This window comes from Oculina patagonica, unplaced genomic scaffold (genome assembly GCF_052425735.1).
Source record: "Oculina patagonica isolate OP01 unplaced genomic scaffold, crgOcupat unplaced11, whole genome shotgun sequence".
NCBI classification, from domain to species: Eukaryota; Metazoa; Cnidaria; class Anthozoa; order Scleractinia; family Oculinidae; genus Oculina; species Oculina patagonica.
Window position 1 is genome coordinate 119194 of NW_027557083.1, and position 18295 is coordinate 137488.

Below are 18295 nucleotides of genomic sequence, written 5' to 3' on the forward strand. Positions count from 1 at the left end.
TCGCGCCCCTCCGCCCATACTAATCGGGCGCTCACGATCGCTCGCTCTTTCGTTCGTTCGTTCGCTCGTTCGTTCGTTCGTTCGTTCGTTCGTTCGTACGTTGCGTTCGTACGTTTCGTTCATTCGTTCGTTCGCTTTTTCGTTCGTTCGTTCGTTCGTTCGTTCGTTCGTTCGTTCGTTTCTCTCGTTCGTTCACTCGCTCGCTCGCCCGTTCGTTTACATATATTAAACACCCCAATAACCAAACTTCACCAATTAAATTGAAAATTGATTCGATTTTGTCAATTAATTGAGGTACAATACAATTCGTTACATATTCAATCTTAAATTTTAACAAGTTTTTAAATTAGCAGGGACCACAGATCTGACCTTTCACAATTGACTTTTGCCAATATTTGTTTCGATCCTTCATATAAAGACGAAAAAATATTGATCACAAATGGGCGACAAGAAAAGAAAACAATTCTAACGGACAGGTTAAATTACATTTTATCAAGAGTTTAATTGCTATCCAATGAAATACAATTTTATTTAATATAAAGGTTTGGCTAAGATTTTGCTTCAGTTCTTTGGTGTTTCATAACATGTATAGGAGACTTTGCAGCCTTTTTTATTTAAAAACCTTTTTTTTTTTCTCTCATTTCTCAAAACCCCAAACTAGAACTTGACCTAGAACTTAATGTTAGCTCTAGTATTTTGTTTTTCAAGACAAATGCACCCCCATTGGGTCGACTGGTTTTTGTAATGTTTTTACAGCAGGTAAAAAAGAAAATAAAACAGCGTATTTACTCGACCATTAATCATCATGGCTTTGATTTCTATATCTCTGCCACTGTGTTCTCGCCACGTTTTTCAGAAACACTCCGTTCTCGTCTCAGAATCTACGTAGGTTGAGTCAGTTTTGCTGGGAAAGTTTTTTTTTTCTACTTAAAACAGGTTAACAAGAAGGTTAACAAGATGAAGGTGTAATGAACCTGTGTTTGGTGACTTGGGGCAATGCGAGTCTACAATGTTTGCTTTACCTTGACCTTCGCCGTTATTTTCCTCCACATCAGCCAGCGAAATGCAAGAACTTTGAATGGAAATCAGTTTGGTAGGTTATTTATCATTTGTTATAAGTGTTTGAATTACCGAAAAACATTACCGTGTACGTTTAACTCAGTCGCAATTAAAAGTTGTCATCGTAACAGCAGGAGTGAAATGGCGTAGAAAATCAAACAAATTAAACGGTTAGATTTAGCCAGTAAAGACCAATAAAACAACGAACAAACTTTTCGGCCAGCTCATGCAATGACTGTAAAGCAAACAATTAGAATTAAAAAAGTCTTACAATTTCAGAAAACGGTTTTAATTTAAATCGAGGATAGCAAGCTTTGTTTAATAAGGTGAATCTGCCAAAAATGCTTAAAATTTGTAAATTACGGTTTGTTTGATCCTCGTAGATAGAAAAAAGCAGCACGTGTTGGCAGATTAACTGAAGTAAAAGGATGTGGATTTTTTAGCAGAAAATTAAATAGTAAGCGAGTCATAGAAATCGTATAAACGTCTGGTCCGGACAATTAACGATATATTTGATTAACTACTCTGTTTTCATTGTGGGACGGACAGGTTGAAGTGTTTATCTCGGTGGGAGATCAGATCAACAACAATGCAATGTCTGGAAGGAGCTCATAATTTTCTCAAATTCCCTTACGCGTGAAACACGCGCGCGAGAGGCCAGCGTCACTCGACGCGCGAGGAACTCATTGTACACACACGATCGAGACGGCGAGAATTCGGGGCGCATAGCAGTTTTAAATTCCAAGACAATTGGAATAACGACAATGCTAATCTGCAATTATTATTTTTTCTGCTTTAGTTGTCATCGAAGGTGACATGATGGTGGACAAGTGGTTCGTTAACCATACACGAAGAATTAGCAAGCGAGGTGCCATTTTGAAATCAAAATCACATAGTTTCTACTGGCCTGGAACGACTTCGAAAGGCAGCAGAATTGTGCGAGTCCCTTATTCATTAAACACTGGATTCTTCAGTAAATTGTTTGGTAAGATGAAATCACTAGTAGTAGTCAGTTGTAACAGTTCTTCGTTTTTTGTACAACCCGGTTTATGTGAGTGATAAACCTGTTTATCAAGATTAAATATATTACGGAAATGCCGCGCCAAGCCCATGTATATAAGCTGCAGGCCACGTGTAACCTCATCATTGCATGCTCTAGTGTGCTAGCGCATGTGTTACAATTGTATGCTATACCAAGAAAGCTTGCCTAATATATTACGGTTTACTCCTCAGAGAAGATGAGAGGCGCGGTGGCCTAATGGTTAGTGCGCCGAACTGCGGATCGAGCGGTTCCGGTTCGAGACCTTGCCGGGGCACTGCGTTGTGTTCTTAGGCAAGACATATTTCTCTCATAGTGCCTCTCTCCACCCAGGTTTACAAATGGCTACCGGCGAATTTACTGCTGGGGACTAACCCTGCGATGGACTACTGTAGTATCCTATCCAGGGAGGAGTAGAAATACTTTTAGCCGCTTATTGCTACAGAAACCGGGATAAGCTCCGGCCTGATGAGTCACTTAGCTCGACAGCAGGCTTTACCTTACCACGGAGAAAATGTATATAATAAATTAGAAACAAAGAGTGGACAGGGGAGCTTGAGCATCCAAAAAGCGCCTATAATATATAAGCACTATGCTAGGAATACACCACAACAAAATCAGAATTAAATGTAAAAAGACAGATCTAACGAGTAATAACCCTTACAGACCTTATAGACTGTCACCTACTTAACGATCTCTGCAAAACAGAAGCTTGTCTGAAAAAAAGTTTATATATATATAAACCATCTATTACATCCAGGGAGATTAGCAATATAAATAGGTAGTGTTCCTAAGAAACGTCTCGTGGGAAGGGTTCAGGGTTCAGTCAAACCGTATACGTATACGTAAAGATTCATGAGATATGCTGTTGTGATTTTAGGCACCGGACCAGTCAAGGCCTTTAGAAAAGCTGTTAAACAATTCAACAAGAGGACGTGTATCAGATTTGAAGAAAAAACTGACAAAGACAAGGACTACATAGAAATTGTCAAGGGTTCAGGGTAATAAGATTCTTATAAAGAAAACTTTAATTGCTATAAAAAGGCCGAATGGCAATTTTCGTGCTTTGGACCGATCTTCTATTATGTTCTTATATCTTCGAAAAGCATAAGTTCTTTCAGTCCTCTGTTTCTTGCTCATTTTGAATCCATCTCCTCAAACAAAGAAAACAAACAAACTAGCGAAAGAACGAATGTAGAGCGAACGAGCGTTCGAACGCATGCATGCCTACGGCAATGAAGGAAGGAAGGAACGAAGGAAGGAAAGAAAGAACGTATGGACGAAAGAACGAATGATAGAAATGAACGAAGAAACGAGAGTAAGTACGAACAAACGAACGAACGAACGAACCAGCCAGCCAACCAACGATAGAACGAACGAAAGAACGAAAGAACGAAAGAACGAAAGAACGAAAGAACGAAAGAACGAAAGAACGAAAGAACGAAAGAACGAAAGAACGAAAGAACGAAAGAACGAAAGAACGAAAGAACGAAAGAACGAAAGAACGAAAGAACGAAAGAACGAAAGAACAAAAAAACAAAAGAACGAAAGAAGGAAAGAACAAAAGAACAAAAGAACGAAAGGACGAAAGGACGAACGAACGAACGAACAAAAGAACGGACGGACGAACGGACGAAAGAACGAAAGCACGCACGAAGAACGAACGAACTAACGAACGAAAAAACAGACGAACGAACGAACGCACGCACGCACTCATGCGCGAACAAAAGAACGAACAAACGAACGAACGAACGAACGAACGAACGACATAAGAGTCTGGCCAATATTAAATTAAAGTTGATATAGTTATGGTAAGACCCCCGATATGGACTCCGGTAGCCTTCTTTGCAAGCATAGGAGTAGTACAGTACAAAGAAAACCAGCACCTGCACTCACTTACAGTTTGTTATTTGTATTCATCCATTGCCAAAATATGACTACGTGTTTTAGACATCCTGGCTTTGCGCTATCTCACGTTCAGCTCAATCAACCAAAACTGATCACGTATTTCCTCTAACGACAGATGCTGGGCTCAAATTGGACGGCGCAGTGGCAGACAGCAACTCTCTCTAGGCAAAGGATGCGACACAAGAGGACGAGCTATTCACGAAATTATGCACGCAATTGGCTTTTTACACGAGCAGAGTCGAGAAGACAGAGATCAACATGTTGTTGTTTTATACCAAAACATTCCAGAAGGTTAGTCCCTAAAGAGGAGGACGGGGGGGGGGGGGGTGGTGAATAAGTGCGCGGATTAACGGATATCGTTTTAAAAAGCGCACGGATTGCGGATTTTGTTGTTCATTGAGCGGATTTTTGGATTTGAAGAATACAGCGAATCGCGGATTAGCTGAGAATTTTGGCCAGGATTCCGGACTCTTCATGTCAGCAATTTTGGACTGAGTGCACACTCACGAAATTCAGATCACTTTGGTCGGTTTTCGTCAGTATGTTGGTAGAATTGTTGCAAATCAAGCAATGAAACAAATATTTTTAAAAAAAATTGTCATAAAAAAAACAACATCGACCGTCCGTTGCAGTGAACTATACCGCACAAAGTTTCAAGTAATGCGGACTGACTGTGCGCATGCGTGCAGGTTCTGGCCAAAACTGGCCAAGATGTGTGATGTGACCATTGCCTTAAAATAATTTATAGCGGAACTCCCCAGCGGCCAGAAGGGCCGCAGAGCCGGAGCCCCATAACTATGGAAAAAGGACAACCATGCATGCATAGAAAAATGAAAACGATGCATCTGAGTTTTCTGGTCATCAAGGCAAGCGGAAAGGATCGCAGGCGCGTCCTTCGTACGTGCGACGTACGACGGAATGACTCAAACATGGCGGTCTTACTCCAGAAATAGGTTGACGTTCACTTGCATCTTTGATACTCGACATCGTCCTGGACATCCATATTATGATCGACTTAAAGCTGTCAAAACAAGGAAACCATCCCACGCTCGTGTCATGTAGAATAATTTCCTCACTATTTATCACCGAGCTTAAAATCTACCATCTTTATTATTTACAAGGAAACCATTGACCAGAAAAATCACATGACCACATCGCGGGCTGAGGTGTAGAACTCATCGAGGTCGCGTGTGTTTTTTTGTTGTTGTTTCATTTCGTTCTTTCTCCTTTTGTCCTTCTATTGTCGGTCGAGTTAGATCAAAAAGAACAGCAAAGAGAAAAACCGGGGAGCTCCGCCTTAAGGCTTGGCTAAATCTATTAATAATAACATAACTTATTTGATATATTATATTTTTCAGCTAGGAGGTCCGAATTTGCGACGTATGACCAAGACACCGGCAACTTACCGTACGACTTCCACTCGATCATGCATTACGATAACAAGTTTTTCAGCAAAAATGGTGAAAATACGATAGAAGCGAGGATCGATCCCAAAATGCGTCTGGGGCAGAGTAGTGGCTTTTCAGCTTTAGACGTTGTCAGGATAAACATGCTTTATAAGTGCCCTGAGCTTCAAAAAAATTGTAAGTATGCATTCAGTGTATAACGGTCGCTTTTTAGGCCTCAGCAAAGGAAAGGAAGGCGGATATTATTACTATGAAGAATAAAAAAATTACAGCGTTTGGTATTACATGCATTGTTGTCGCCTGAACTTAGAAGCTCTGCCTCAGCGGAAAAAAAGGGAGAAATCTCTCCAATGTTCCGTCTACGAGATTTGAGCATGTTGAGTGTTCTTTTTTAATCCAATCGATCAGTTCAACGCAGGGCTCTAGACTTCTTCAATTAGGACACTAAACTTGCTCGTGGTAACATGTAACTTTTACCCCTCACTTTTCTTGGCTCATCCTCGGTGTAGGAGACTGCGAAACTCACCAGTGACGTAAATAAAAGAACAACCGAGACAACAAAGAACCTGAAAACAACATACAGAGCTTGAAAACAATATCTCCGAAACAAAGGAAAATTCACAGTTTCTTACAATGAGGAAAACCCCTTTAAGTCTAATTTCATATCATATATCGTTCTTTCCGACCTGGCAATCTTTCATTTAAACTCATAGCATTTTTTTATAATCTCTCTGATAGTGGTGCTGTACTTTATCACTGTGTACACGTCTGATGTGTCCTTTGCCGGGACAGACCTTCAAGTTGATATACTTCTTGCTGGTAAAAAAGGGGACTCGGGCGAAGTAGAACTGGAATCTACTGACGAAGTCCCAGACCCCTTTGAACGAGGAAGGTGAGTCAACAATATGAACGTTTTAACAACAACAAATATGTAGTTGAACAGCAATTTTCAAGCAGGAAACCATAGCGTAAGCTGAGGATTGATATGTGTAAGCTAGACCCCAGTTTAATTACGTCACAGCTTTGAAGTTGACTAAGAATTGGACAGTCTCTCTCTTTTCTCATTGCCGACGCAGCGACGCTAATGTCCTTCCCAGATCTCGCACGGATCTCATTTTTGGGCTTTCATAGCAAGTTCTGGAAACGAGCGTACGGAATCTTTTTTGTATGCCTGGTGAGCTCGCGTTCGATTCGGCTAAATGTATAATCGACTCTCAAGATAGAAATGGTGAGAATAAAACAAAACTGCTTGGAGTCTAGTCTATTATTATAACCAGACAACCAACAAAAGTTATTTGTTGAATGTTGCAGCAGCATATTTTTCGCGTAAGGAATATTTTCAGTTTCCCAGGTTCGAATTGTAAATCTTTTTCTTTCTTTCAGCAATCAAACATTTCCAGTAATTTCTCCTAATATTGGAAAGTTTAAGACACTGCGTGTCAGGTTAGCGAAGTCCACGTGGTATAACTGGTGGCAACCTAATGGATGGAAGTTAGAAAGGGTGAGTATGTAACTCAATTATCAGTTTCCTTTATCCATAGCGCAGCATAACAATCGCGCTTTGTATATCTTGGTTAGGTAGTCCCCTAGGTAGCATGTAATTGACAAACTTAAGATGAAATGTTCATTTGTCACGAGTGGGCGAAAAAGGAAAGATATAAGTCCCGACAGGATTCGAACCAAATACCTCGGCCGGTTGTGTTCTCTAACCACTGAGCACTCTTGGTGAGCTAGGCCATTTACTAAGTTTATCTGTAGTTCTATCTGGGGTTCAGCATGTTATTGTTTTTGTATTTCTCTAGAGGGCTGCTTTCAATGCCTGCTATACCATATGGACTGTTTTCAAACTTAACGTACGGGGAAAAAGTTTTAGCTAAGTAAAGCATCCCGCAGTCTAGTGGCTCAAGAAAATGGTAGCATGAAGTGACTTGAAGTATGAACTACTAACGGCCTACCTTGTTGGCGTGCTAGTTCCGCATTGAATATGTCAAACTTCCCTAGCAATTTTACTGGTACCCACTAATACTCCTGGGTGGTGAGAGGCACTATGAGAGTTGAGTGTCTTGCACCAAAACACAACGCAACGACCCCATTGCCCCAGCGCAATGCTCGAATTAGTAGGCCACCGCGTCCCTTTTGTTAAAGCTTGATTAAACCAAAGCGTTATACCTTCTAGAGAAAGCGTACCAGCAAAACACACTCGTGGTTCTTTCATTCAGTTGTCCAAGATAAAGGTTTATATTTGTCAATAAATAAACACTAGTTTCAGCTCTAAAAATTTGAAAGAACTCTTACACTATTTCTGTTCCCGAGATATCCACAGCACTCTTTTACTTTAAATTATCACGGCATTATTTTTCCCTTAGGTGGAAATAGAAACTCCAAACAAGAAAAAAATACTGCTGAAGTACAATGACTGGATGTACCCTGGAGATCATGTTATTCTTAAACCATAAAGATGGTTGCTGTTAAAAATGCACTATACTTTAAGGGGAGATTTTCGAGGGGCTGTCAAAAGCGCGAAGGCTCGATAGAGTTCTAGGCCAAACAAACTTTAACAATTCGCTAGAATAGATGTTTAATAGTCCCTACCAGTTGAAAAGCACTTGCTTCTTGGTCAAAATAATCTATTTGCAGACGTATCTTTTGCATTAGTAAGCGAGCGAGCGAATGAGAGCAACTAGCCATCTACCCACCTACACCCCCTTGCGAAATTCGTGCTCGTTTACTCTCCCACGATATATACTCCGGCTCTAAAGTTCTACACGAACTTAGAGAAATAGAGGGTTTGAGAACAGACTACATACATCACATATTAAAGACGTTAAGTTCATTTCTCGGTATTGCATTGCAAATCCTCGCTGTGCATCTTATCATTTCACACATGATTGGCGCGTGTATTAAAAAATGGCGGCTATTCCTTCATGGCTTGAGCTGACAAAGATCTTTTTCTCGTTTTGAATCTAGATATAACTTTCTTTCTGTAATTTTTTTTTTACCAATTCCCAGTGTACAGTGTAGAATAAGATAAATGTCACATGCAAGACATGCAAGTAATCGTAAATAAAGCCATGACGATATTAGAGCAGTTTTCAGTTGAGTGTCGTAAAACCAAAACCAAAGTAATCACACTGGCCAATCACAAAGGACACAGACAATCCAGTGAACCAATCAAAACTCAAAGCAAATACACCAAGCTGGTATGAAGTGCGAGAAAACGTGCGCAAGCGATTCACAATTAGTTTTAGCTTTACTTCTGATTGGCTAAGAAAGTGGCACGAGTTTTTTGAGCCAATCACTAAGCGTAAGTAATGCAAAACCAATGCAGACGCTAATTACTTTCGACACTCAAGTGAAAACCGCTCTATAAGGAATTCAATATTGGATATAGCAAGGTGCTGTTGCTTTTAAATGAGTATGGGCCCCCTTTTTTTATTTAAAAAATTAAGTTGCCATAAGATAAACAACCAATTAGCACAATTTAACAAACATCTCAGTGCAGGTTCTAGTTTATGAACTTAATTAATAAACAGGGTAAATTAACGCCGGGTGGAAAAGATGTTTTTTAAAATCACCATTTTGTCTCATCATCAAGTTAGGTAACTGCAAACTAATTTTTTTTGTAAAAAGTACAGTATTTAAAAAGGGGCCTAAACTAGTGAGCTTTTATTTCTTTCTATTTTTATTTTTTAGGATATTAGGGATATAAAGAGACACTACTAAAGCTATTCAGTACGTAAACCCCTTCAGGCGGCTGGCATATTGGTAGTTATAGTTTACCACTAAATTTTCTCCGATTCTGATTGGTTTAAATTGAACACGTGCCGCGATAGTGCCCGTCCGCCGGAGGGCACTATCAGCCCTTATAGTTCACCACTAAATTTTCTCTGATTCTGATTGGTTTAAATTGAACACGTGACGCGATAGTGCCCGTCCGCCGGAGGGCACTATTTAACAATTAGACGGCAAGCTCGAGGTTTCTACCGGCTGATAGTTGGCGAGGGGCGAAGCCCCGAGCCAACTATCAAAAGCCGGTAGAAACCGAGAGCGAGCCGTCTAATTGTGTTAGCATAACCCACTGACCGATCTATTAAACTCAGAATATCGCTAGAATTGATTTATTGAAGGTTTTGATTGATAAAATTCAGCGAAGACTACGCGCGCGCTCCGAGAGCCTTCTACGGATCGATAGTAGGCACCTGTGTAGCCAATCAGATTGCGCGATTACCAATAGTAGGTCAGTGTGGTTATGCTAACAGCCCATAGTGCCCTCCCGTGAAAAATGCCCGGATCGATAGTGCCCGCCCGTGACTGTTTTTTGTAAACAAGCTGCCTGCAGACAAAAAAACCCAACCAAATTCACTGCATTTAGTGGGTTTCTCGTCATGTTTTGTTTCGTTTATTAAATTTCGGCTTTCAATTGAGTTTTTTATCCTCAAAAGTAAAAATAATTCACGATGCTTGTTTTTGTATGTGCGCGCGGAAGAAAATTTAGTGGTGAACAATTAAGACAATAGAGTGTTTCTGTCTCGGAACTATCGGTCTGATAGTTGCCCCTTGGAAATTTGATGTTCTTAAAACTAGCATATTTGCCCTAGAAGCTTCGCTTCTCGGGCTAATATTTGTTTTAAGAACATCAAATTTCCGCGGGGCAACTATCAGCCGATAGTTCCTCGACAGAAACACTCTATTGTTAAAATAGTGCCCTCCCGTAAAAAATGCCCGGATCGATAGTGCCCGCCCGTGACTGTTTTTTTGTAAACAAGCTGCCTGCAGACAAAAAACCCAACCAAATTCACTGCATTTAGTGGGTTTCTCGTCTGGTTTTGTTTCGTTTGTTAAACTTCGGCTTTCAATTGAGTTTTTTATCCTCAAAAGTAAAAATAATTCACGATGCTTGTTTTTGTATGTGCGCGCGGAAGAAAATTTTGTGGTGAACAATTAAGACAATAGAGTGTTTCTGTCTCGGAACTATCGGTCTGATAGTTGCCCCTTGGAAATTTGATGTTCTTAAAACTAGCATATTTGCCCTAGAAGCTTCGCTTCTCGGGCTAATATTTGTTTTAAGAACATCAAATTTCCGCGGGGCAACTATCAGCCGATAGTTCCTCGACAGAAACACTCTATTGTTAAAATAGTGCCCTCCCGTAAAAAATGCCCGGATCGATAGTGCCCGCCCGTGACTGTTTTTTTGTAAACAAGCTGCCTGCAGACAAAAAACCCAACCAAATTCACTGCATTTAGTGGGTTTCTCGTCTGGTTTTGTTTCGTTTGTTAAACTTCGGCTTTCAATTGAGTTTTTTATCCTCAAAAGTAAAAATAATTCACGATGCTTGTTTTTGTATGTGCGCGCGGAAGAAAATTTTGTGGTGAACAATTAAGACAATAGAGTGTTTCTGTCTCGGAACTATCGGTCTGATAGTTGCCCCTTGGAAATTTGATGTTCTTAAAACTAGCATATTAGCCCTCGAAGCTTCGCTTCTCGGGCTAATATTTGTTTTAAGAACATCAAATTTCCGCGGGGCAACTATCAGCCGATAGTTCCTCGACAGCCACTCTATTGTTAAAATAGTGCCCTCCTGTAAAAAATGCCCGGATCGATAGTGCCCGCCCGTGACTGTTTTTTTGTAAACAAGCTGCCTGCAGACAAAAAACCCAACCAAATTCACTGCATTTAGTGGGTTTCTCGTCTGGTTTTGTTTCGTTTGTTAAACTTCGGCTTTCAATTGAGTTTTTTATCCTCAAAAGTAAAAATAATTCACGATGCTTGTTTTTGTATGTGCGCGCGGAAGAAAATTTTGTGGTGAACAATTAAGACAATAGAGTGTTTCTGTCTCGGAACTATCGGTCTGATAGTTGCCCCTTGGAAATTTGATGTTCTTAAAACTAGCATATTAGCCCTCGAAGCTTCGCTTCTCGGGCTAATATTTGTTTTAAGAACATCAAATTTCCGCGGGGCAACTATCAGCCGATAGTTTCTCGACAGAAACACTCTATTGTTAAAATAATGCCCGAGGCTGAAAGATTGTCCGAAAAATGAACAGTTGGCCGAGAAGCGAAGCTTCGGAGGGAAACTGTCAAATTTTGAGGACAGCCTTTTAGCCAAGAGCATTATCCTTCAATATACCAGCAAGACAAAAAGGGGTTTATTCATTTTATAACCCTCCGATTAATCTCTACAACGCGCTTTATCTCCGGTCAATTGGGAAAAAACCTGCAGTGATAACCACGGCCTAACTGCGGTTGAAATGAATGCATATTTACTGGTTTACGTATTTTTTTAACACTGTGATTTGGTTAAAAAGTAAGACCTGGAAGCGTGACTTTCAAATCGGACGGATGCGACGGGCCGGGGTCCGATTTTGTCCACGTGATGCGTTTTGTTCAATGAGCGTGCACGAAAATTAATCGGCGGGTAATATAAAGCTAGACTTGCTCCAAGTTGTTCGTTTTGATACCGATAGAGTTTTTGGTTGTCTCTAAGTGAGCACAACGCATGACTAATCCAGAACTATATCAGCTCATGCTAAAATAGATCTCGTGCGCGAAGCGCGTCTAAAAATAGCTCGGAACAACAGTCGTTTTGCAATTGACGCGCGCGTCGCGCTCGTGATTTCTCCCCTCGCGCGTCTAACACGAAAATCCCGAGCGCATTCAGCCTGATTTGTGAACGATCGACTTGGAGCAAGTCAAATAAATAGCTTATGATAAGTTTTTTTTTTTTTTTAAATAAAAAAGGTAATCGAGTTACGACTAATAATATCAGCATCGAGCGATATAAAACGATTACAGAAAACCGACTGCCTATACGTTTCGATTAGACAAATTGTCATCGAGAAATTCTAGTCATCTGGATGTTCACGTTTTATAGGCAAATGTATTATTAAAGATGTATACGATTTCACAAAGTGGTTTATCGTGTATTGACTGACCAATCCAGCTAAGCACATACCAAATTCAGTTCCTCTCCCAATACCCCAAGGCGAGATCCTTGTCGCCTTCGGCTTCGTGGCCTGTGTACAGCCGTCCCGCTCCCCCCCAAATGTTTTGAGGGGAGCTGTACACAGGCTATCGGCTTCGCCAACAAGAGCAGGGATGGCGCAGTGGTGAGAGCGCTCGCCTCCCACCAATGTGGCCCGGGTTCGATTCCGGCCCGGTGCCATATGTGGGTTGAGTTTGTTGTTGGTTCTCGCCTTGCTTCGAGGGTTTTTCTCCGGGCTCTCCGGTTTTCCTCCCTCCTGAAAAAACCAACATTTCCAAATTCCAATTCGACCTGGACAGAGGACCCGCATGAAAACCAGCTAGCGCTGATGTGGCTTCCTCTCTTAATATAGTAATTTATTTAAATATAGTAATTTATTTATTTATTTAGATCTGGGAATGAGATTATACTCTGGAGACACTCGCACAACACACAACCAGCCTTTTAATAGTCAACATTTAAGGCGTGTTTTTAACGACATAAGAATTTTGGACCAAACCGCGGGTGGAGGCTCCAATCTCTCCAATTTTTTCCTCGCACTCAGATTTCCTGCTCTTCATTCTACGGAAACCAAATGAAGCAAAATTAAAATACATGTCTGCAACAGCTCAGACCCAAAATTAGTGTTCCGCGAGATTATCCCAGGGTTTCTCGCATGTGGACATTTGTTTCTCCCCTCCCCTTTCCTCCCTCCTCTCCCCCCTCCCCCCCCCCCCCCCATTCCTCTCCTTCCTTTTGAGCATCCAATCGTTCGGGTCAGCTGACTCCACCCCAAAGCGCATGACACATTTTGCCGGGGAAGAATCGCGGGAAGACGAAAAATTGCACATGGAGTAAGCGAAGAAATACTCATTTTATCACAAAAAAATAACCTCACGATGGATATACCTCATCTAGCCACTATCTTGTCGAGTACTTTTGACCCAAACTTAAGGGAGGAAGCGGAGAAAAAGCTTAATGAGGTAAGATTTAAAAACTCGTGCTTCTTTCGTAAAGGATTTTACTCAACACGCATCGTCCGATATTTGCGAGCCACTTTTACTTTGTTTCCTAAATTAAGACGTATTTATAGATCCAGTAGATAATCCTAAATCTAATTCTTAAATTAACCCTTTTTTTATAACTGCGTTGTCGTAAAATAAGTAAAAAAGTTAGGAGCCTTGCGGGTGAATGACTCGATGATTGTACGTTAGTCATGATTTTGAAGATTAAAGTCCACAAATAGTTTTATCGATTTTTCTTTCCGGCGTTTTCTTCTCACAGATTCATAAGCTTCCAGGATTCCTCTCGCTCTTGCTTCAAGTGGTCATGTCGAATGAAGTGCAAACTCCAATACGGCAGTCTGGTAAGAAATTGAAACGATATGAATTAGTTTTACCAGGAATAAGCTTACTTACGAAAGATGCCCTATGGCGAAGGCATATTTGTCGTATTACAGAAAGGACAGAATTATCTGCGGCACTGTGTTGAGAAATGGTTCGATACAAGGTCATTTTTTATTCCGAAGAGACACTTATGCGCACTGACTTACGTAAATATATTTATTCTGCTCACTTAATGTGTACACGTAATGTACATGTATATTGACAAGGAAACAAAGTATCGAGATAAGGAACTTTGCCTGTGGTACATTGTATAGTATATGGTCTTTACATGAAACTGACGAATTAAGCAATGTCAGTTAAATATTGTACTTTGATAAAGTTATCAAAGAAGTCAAGTCTTCATGTCACTACATGTATGGCGTGCAGGGCATAAAATTGACAAAATTGAAATTTTTTGGAATATTTTTTTTATTTATTTTTATTTTATAAATTTGCCCTACGGCAGGTGAGTTCACAAAAGAACACAAAGTCCCCTACAAGGTGGACCCACCACCAAACCATCTTCTGACCCTCCCTACACCCCGGCCAGGCATGTAGCTGAGAAAAAAAACTGAGCCGGCTCATTAACAAACTCAGTTGGCTCTTAGCTACTCCCCTACCCCCTCCTTTCAAGCAAGGTGTTACTTATAGGTTTGAATGTAATCCTGATATGCCAACAATGTTGATCTGGGGGAGATGGGAGAGCAGAAAACCACCAGGCATAAAATGTCTAAAATGACAATGAGTGTCTAAACTCTTTTTGCAAATGATTGAAAAAAGCAAATTTGCCTTAATTTGGCTAAAATCCAAGACACAGTTCCTTTAATGGGTAGCAGCAAATTTGTTGACAGGAGTCCTTAGACTGTCCAGTGATGTAGGGGGTCAGTGGTATTGACATAATGTGTGTGTAGAAAGCCAACATGGCCGTGTGTTGGCTGCCGAATCCACTGGGAATAAAGTGTTGTGTTTACGTTGACAGGGCTCGAGACTAACTTTTTGGCTAACTAGCCAAGTGGCTAGTGACAGCTTTGATTTCACTAGCCAAAACGTATTTTCTACTAGCCACAATTTTAAGTATAGTTCTTTTTTTAGGGTGGGTGGGGGGGGGGGGGGGGGGTGAAAACAATGTCCAATAATGTTTAAACCTTTAGCCGTAAAATGTTCCTTAAATCTTCACGTTTGTTTTTCCCTTAAAAATTGGGCTTTGTTCTTCACTATAAAAAATTGTACATGTACACGCGTTTTTGTCAACTAGAATTTTGTTTAAAGCTTCACATTCTATAATGTCAACAGTTTACTTGTTAGTTATAATTATTCTCTGAGAGACGATTTTAATAAATGTGTTTTCTTGCCACTAATGCCTGATTTTTTCACTAGCCATTTTGGCTAGTGAAAGGCCAAAAGCTGCTAGCCAAAACTGCATTTTTACTAGCTTTTGGCTAGTTGGCTACCGTTAGTCTCGAGCCCTGGTTGACAATGAATTAAATACTGGGGGTAACCCTGAGATGGACCAGCATCCTATCCAGGTGAAAGTATAAATAAGTTCCTAGTTGTTGCATGTTACGGTAACCAGAAGTAAGCACCTGCCTGATGGGCCACTAGGTAAAGGTTTTATGAGGCCCATACAGCCGGAGCTTATCCCGGTTTCCGTAGCATTAAGCGACTAGGAGTATTGCTACTCCCCCCTGGATGGGATGCTAGTCCATCGCAGGGTTACCCCCCAGCAGTAAATTCGCCGGTACCCATTTATACACCTGGGTGGAGAGAGGCACTGTGAGAGTAAAGTGTCTTGCCCAAGAACACAACGCAGCGCCCCGGCCAGGCCTCGAACCCGGGCCGTTCGACTCGGAGTCGAGCGCGCTAACCATTAGGCCACCGCGCCTCCCACAGATGGGCCATTAGGCTCAAACCTTATTCCTTAATTGATAAACTGATTAAATTTTTTTTTAATGATTGCATTTGTTAATAGGTGGAATTTACCTTAAGAATATGATTGCTCAGTACTGGAAGGAGAGGGAACCTTCAGAATCAGTTGATGGGGCTGTTCCATTTGTTATTGCTGAGCAAGACAAAGCCACAATCAGAGAGAATATTGTTGAGGCAGTTATTCATGCTCCTGAATTAATAAGGTAGGAGGTCTAATTACCGGTAATAATAATTTGTGTCTTAGTACAAAACCTGAGATGTTTATAATCATCATCATTCTATACTTCCATCATTGGACTATGTATGAGGTCCAGAGAACATGTAAAATACAAAAGCACATTTGCTGCCGCAGCGAGTGAGCCTGAAGCTAGCGAGCGAGGCAGCTCTCTAATCGGCAAAGGATTAACTTATGGGGCCTGCAATCACTTTTTTTTACCAAATGCAAGGAATTGTGGTTGGCGGTAAGATCAAAGACACAAGAAATTGTGGTCATGCACGAATGGAAGATTCATGATGGCGCAGTGGAGTTCAATGTGATCCTTGTGCTAATGCGACCTTGTTGATTTGCACTTTGATATGTGACCAGGCGCAAGGCAGGATTTCAAACAAGTGACATCATTCTTTAAGTTAACTGAAACAGTAAAGTACTCTGCTTTTCAAGGAAAAATTTGTTTAAAAGTTCACGCGAATCGACTCAAAACTCACTTCAGTTTAATTTTACTTCTGTGACTTCTGGTGTGACTTGCAACTTGAAACCGATATCATGAAGGCCTGCGCGAAAACATTGTGTGTCACGCAACAGGGAGGACAGCCTGGCGTAAAACTTTTTGCCTTACCACTGCCTACATGACTGAAAGTGCACTGACACGAAAGCGGATCCTGCCTGAGTTCTGGGCAGATTAAATCATAAATCGCTTCCTGAGGAATTATGCCGTAGTAGACGTCTGTTAAACTTTCATTAATCCTACAACACCTTGCATTGATCTCGCCTGCACTTCCGAACTTTTGGTTGTTACTGACTAGTATAGTTTTATTGAAGAGTTTCAGTTTCCATAAGTTTCCTTTAACGTACATGTATGTTTATACTTCCTTGATATCGCTACAAATAATGGTCTGTTCTTATGTTAAATCTCAATCAATTTTACAATACTTATTAACCGTTTCAAACATAAAAAGTAGTACAGTTCATAAAGTTACTGCAAGCATCAGTTCTACATCGTTCTTCCCCTTTGGTAGCATTTCTACCATTTTGGTATACTACATGTATTTTAATGTTAAGTAGCGATCCTGCATTACACTATGCTATTTCATGACAGGGCTAAATACACTAAATACTAAATGGTTTACAGATAGAGCCATTTTTATTGAGTGTCATAAAACCAAAAACCAAAGCAGTGAACCAGTTGAAACTCAAAGCAAATACATGCAACTGATATGAAGCAGGGGAAAATGTGTGTGTGTGTGTGTGAGTCAAGATTGGGTTTGGTTTTACTTCTGATTGGTTGAGAAAGTAGCGGAGGAGGAGTTACAGTGGATCTTACAGATTCACCTGTTCTATTTTTTATTCCAGAATTCAGCTTACTGTATGCGTAAGTCAGATCCTGCGACACGACTTTCCAGATAAGTGGCCAGGAGTGATTGACAAAGTGAATGGATTTCTGGCTGAGAACAGTCAGGGGACGTGGATGGGTGCACTGCTCACTTTGTACCAGGTGGTCAAGAAATATGAGTAAGTTGAAGATTGTTAACTGCATTAATGCCTTGATTTGTACAGTGGAGCCCAGTTGTGGAACAACTTACCCATAGACCTAAGACAAGCATCTTCACTGACTGGTTTCAAATCTAAATTAAGTTGGCACAGTTTAAAGTAATATCTAAATTTTAAGTAAATTTTAGACACGGCCTCCATGAAAAGCAGACTTTTCTTTTTGTTTTTGTTATTTGAATTTGTTGTTATTAAATTTTTGTAGTTAGTAAGATAGGTAGATAGTCCAGTAACTTAATTGACTGATGGAAAAACCGTGTATAAATAAAGTTATCTTATCTTATCTTGTTCTGCGTTAAATCAGGATGATACTTCCAGTAATTAACATACATGAGCAAAATTTAATGAAGTAAGAACACATTAGAGTAGAATCCCGATTTCTCAAACCTCAGGGGGAATGAAAATTGCTTCGAGAAATCAGGAGGTTTGAGAAATGTAGGGTGAAATGTGTGCTTCCAGAAAATATCCATACTCCCCCCCCCCCCAACAGAAGGGATTGGAAATTCCAAGGAGGAGGGGGGTCACAAAGATCCAAAATTTTAAAGCAATGTATGAAGCTAAATTGGAATTTCTAGAGGGGTAGGGGAGAAGGGTCATAGGGCAAATCCCTTCCATGGGGGGGGGGGGGGGGTATGGATATTTTCTGGAACCACACAATCACAGAGAAGTAATATCCAATGGAAACAAAAATTGGTTTGAGAAATCGGGAGTTTCAAGTAACTAAGGGTTCGAGAAGTTGGGATCGTACTGTTTATTTGCCATAACAAGGAGCCAGATGAATCTCAGATGTTTTTAGAGTAGGAAAGAATAATATTAAGTCATGAACTTCAAAGAGATGTCTATGCA

The 18295-nt window shown here is 40.6% G+C and overlaps 2 protein-coding genes across 2 annotated transcripts; both read left to right on the forward strand.

The window, feature by feature from the left end:
- The first annotated feature begins 794 nt into the window (after positions 1–794).
- Positions 795–8913, forward strand: LOC144639601 (high choriolytic enzyme 1-like). The gene is made up of 8 exons (XM_078498884.1): positions 795–1093; positions 1859–2044; positions 2979–3099; positions 4122–4297; positions 5365–5589; positions 6151–6304; positions 6796–6913; positions 7779–8913. Exons 1-8 carry the CDS (start codon positions 997–999, stop codon positions 7866–7868), a joined length of 1167 nt encoding a protein of 388 aa, XP_078355010.1. The 5' UTR covers positions 795–996; the 3' UTR covers positions 7869–8913.
- Positions 8914–13185: 4272 nt separating this feature from the next.
- LOC144639603 (importin-7-like) lies at positions 13186–17417 on the forward strand. Its single transcript, XM_078498886.1, has 4 exons — positions 13186–13356; positions 13658–13739; positions 15728–15887; positions 17255–17417. Exons 1-4 carry the CDS (start codon positions 13273–13275, stop codon positions 17415–17417), a joined length of 489 nt encoding a protein of 162 aa, XP_078355012.1. The 5' UTR covers positions 13186–13272.
- Positions 17418–18295: the final 878 nt, after the last annotated feature.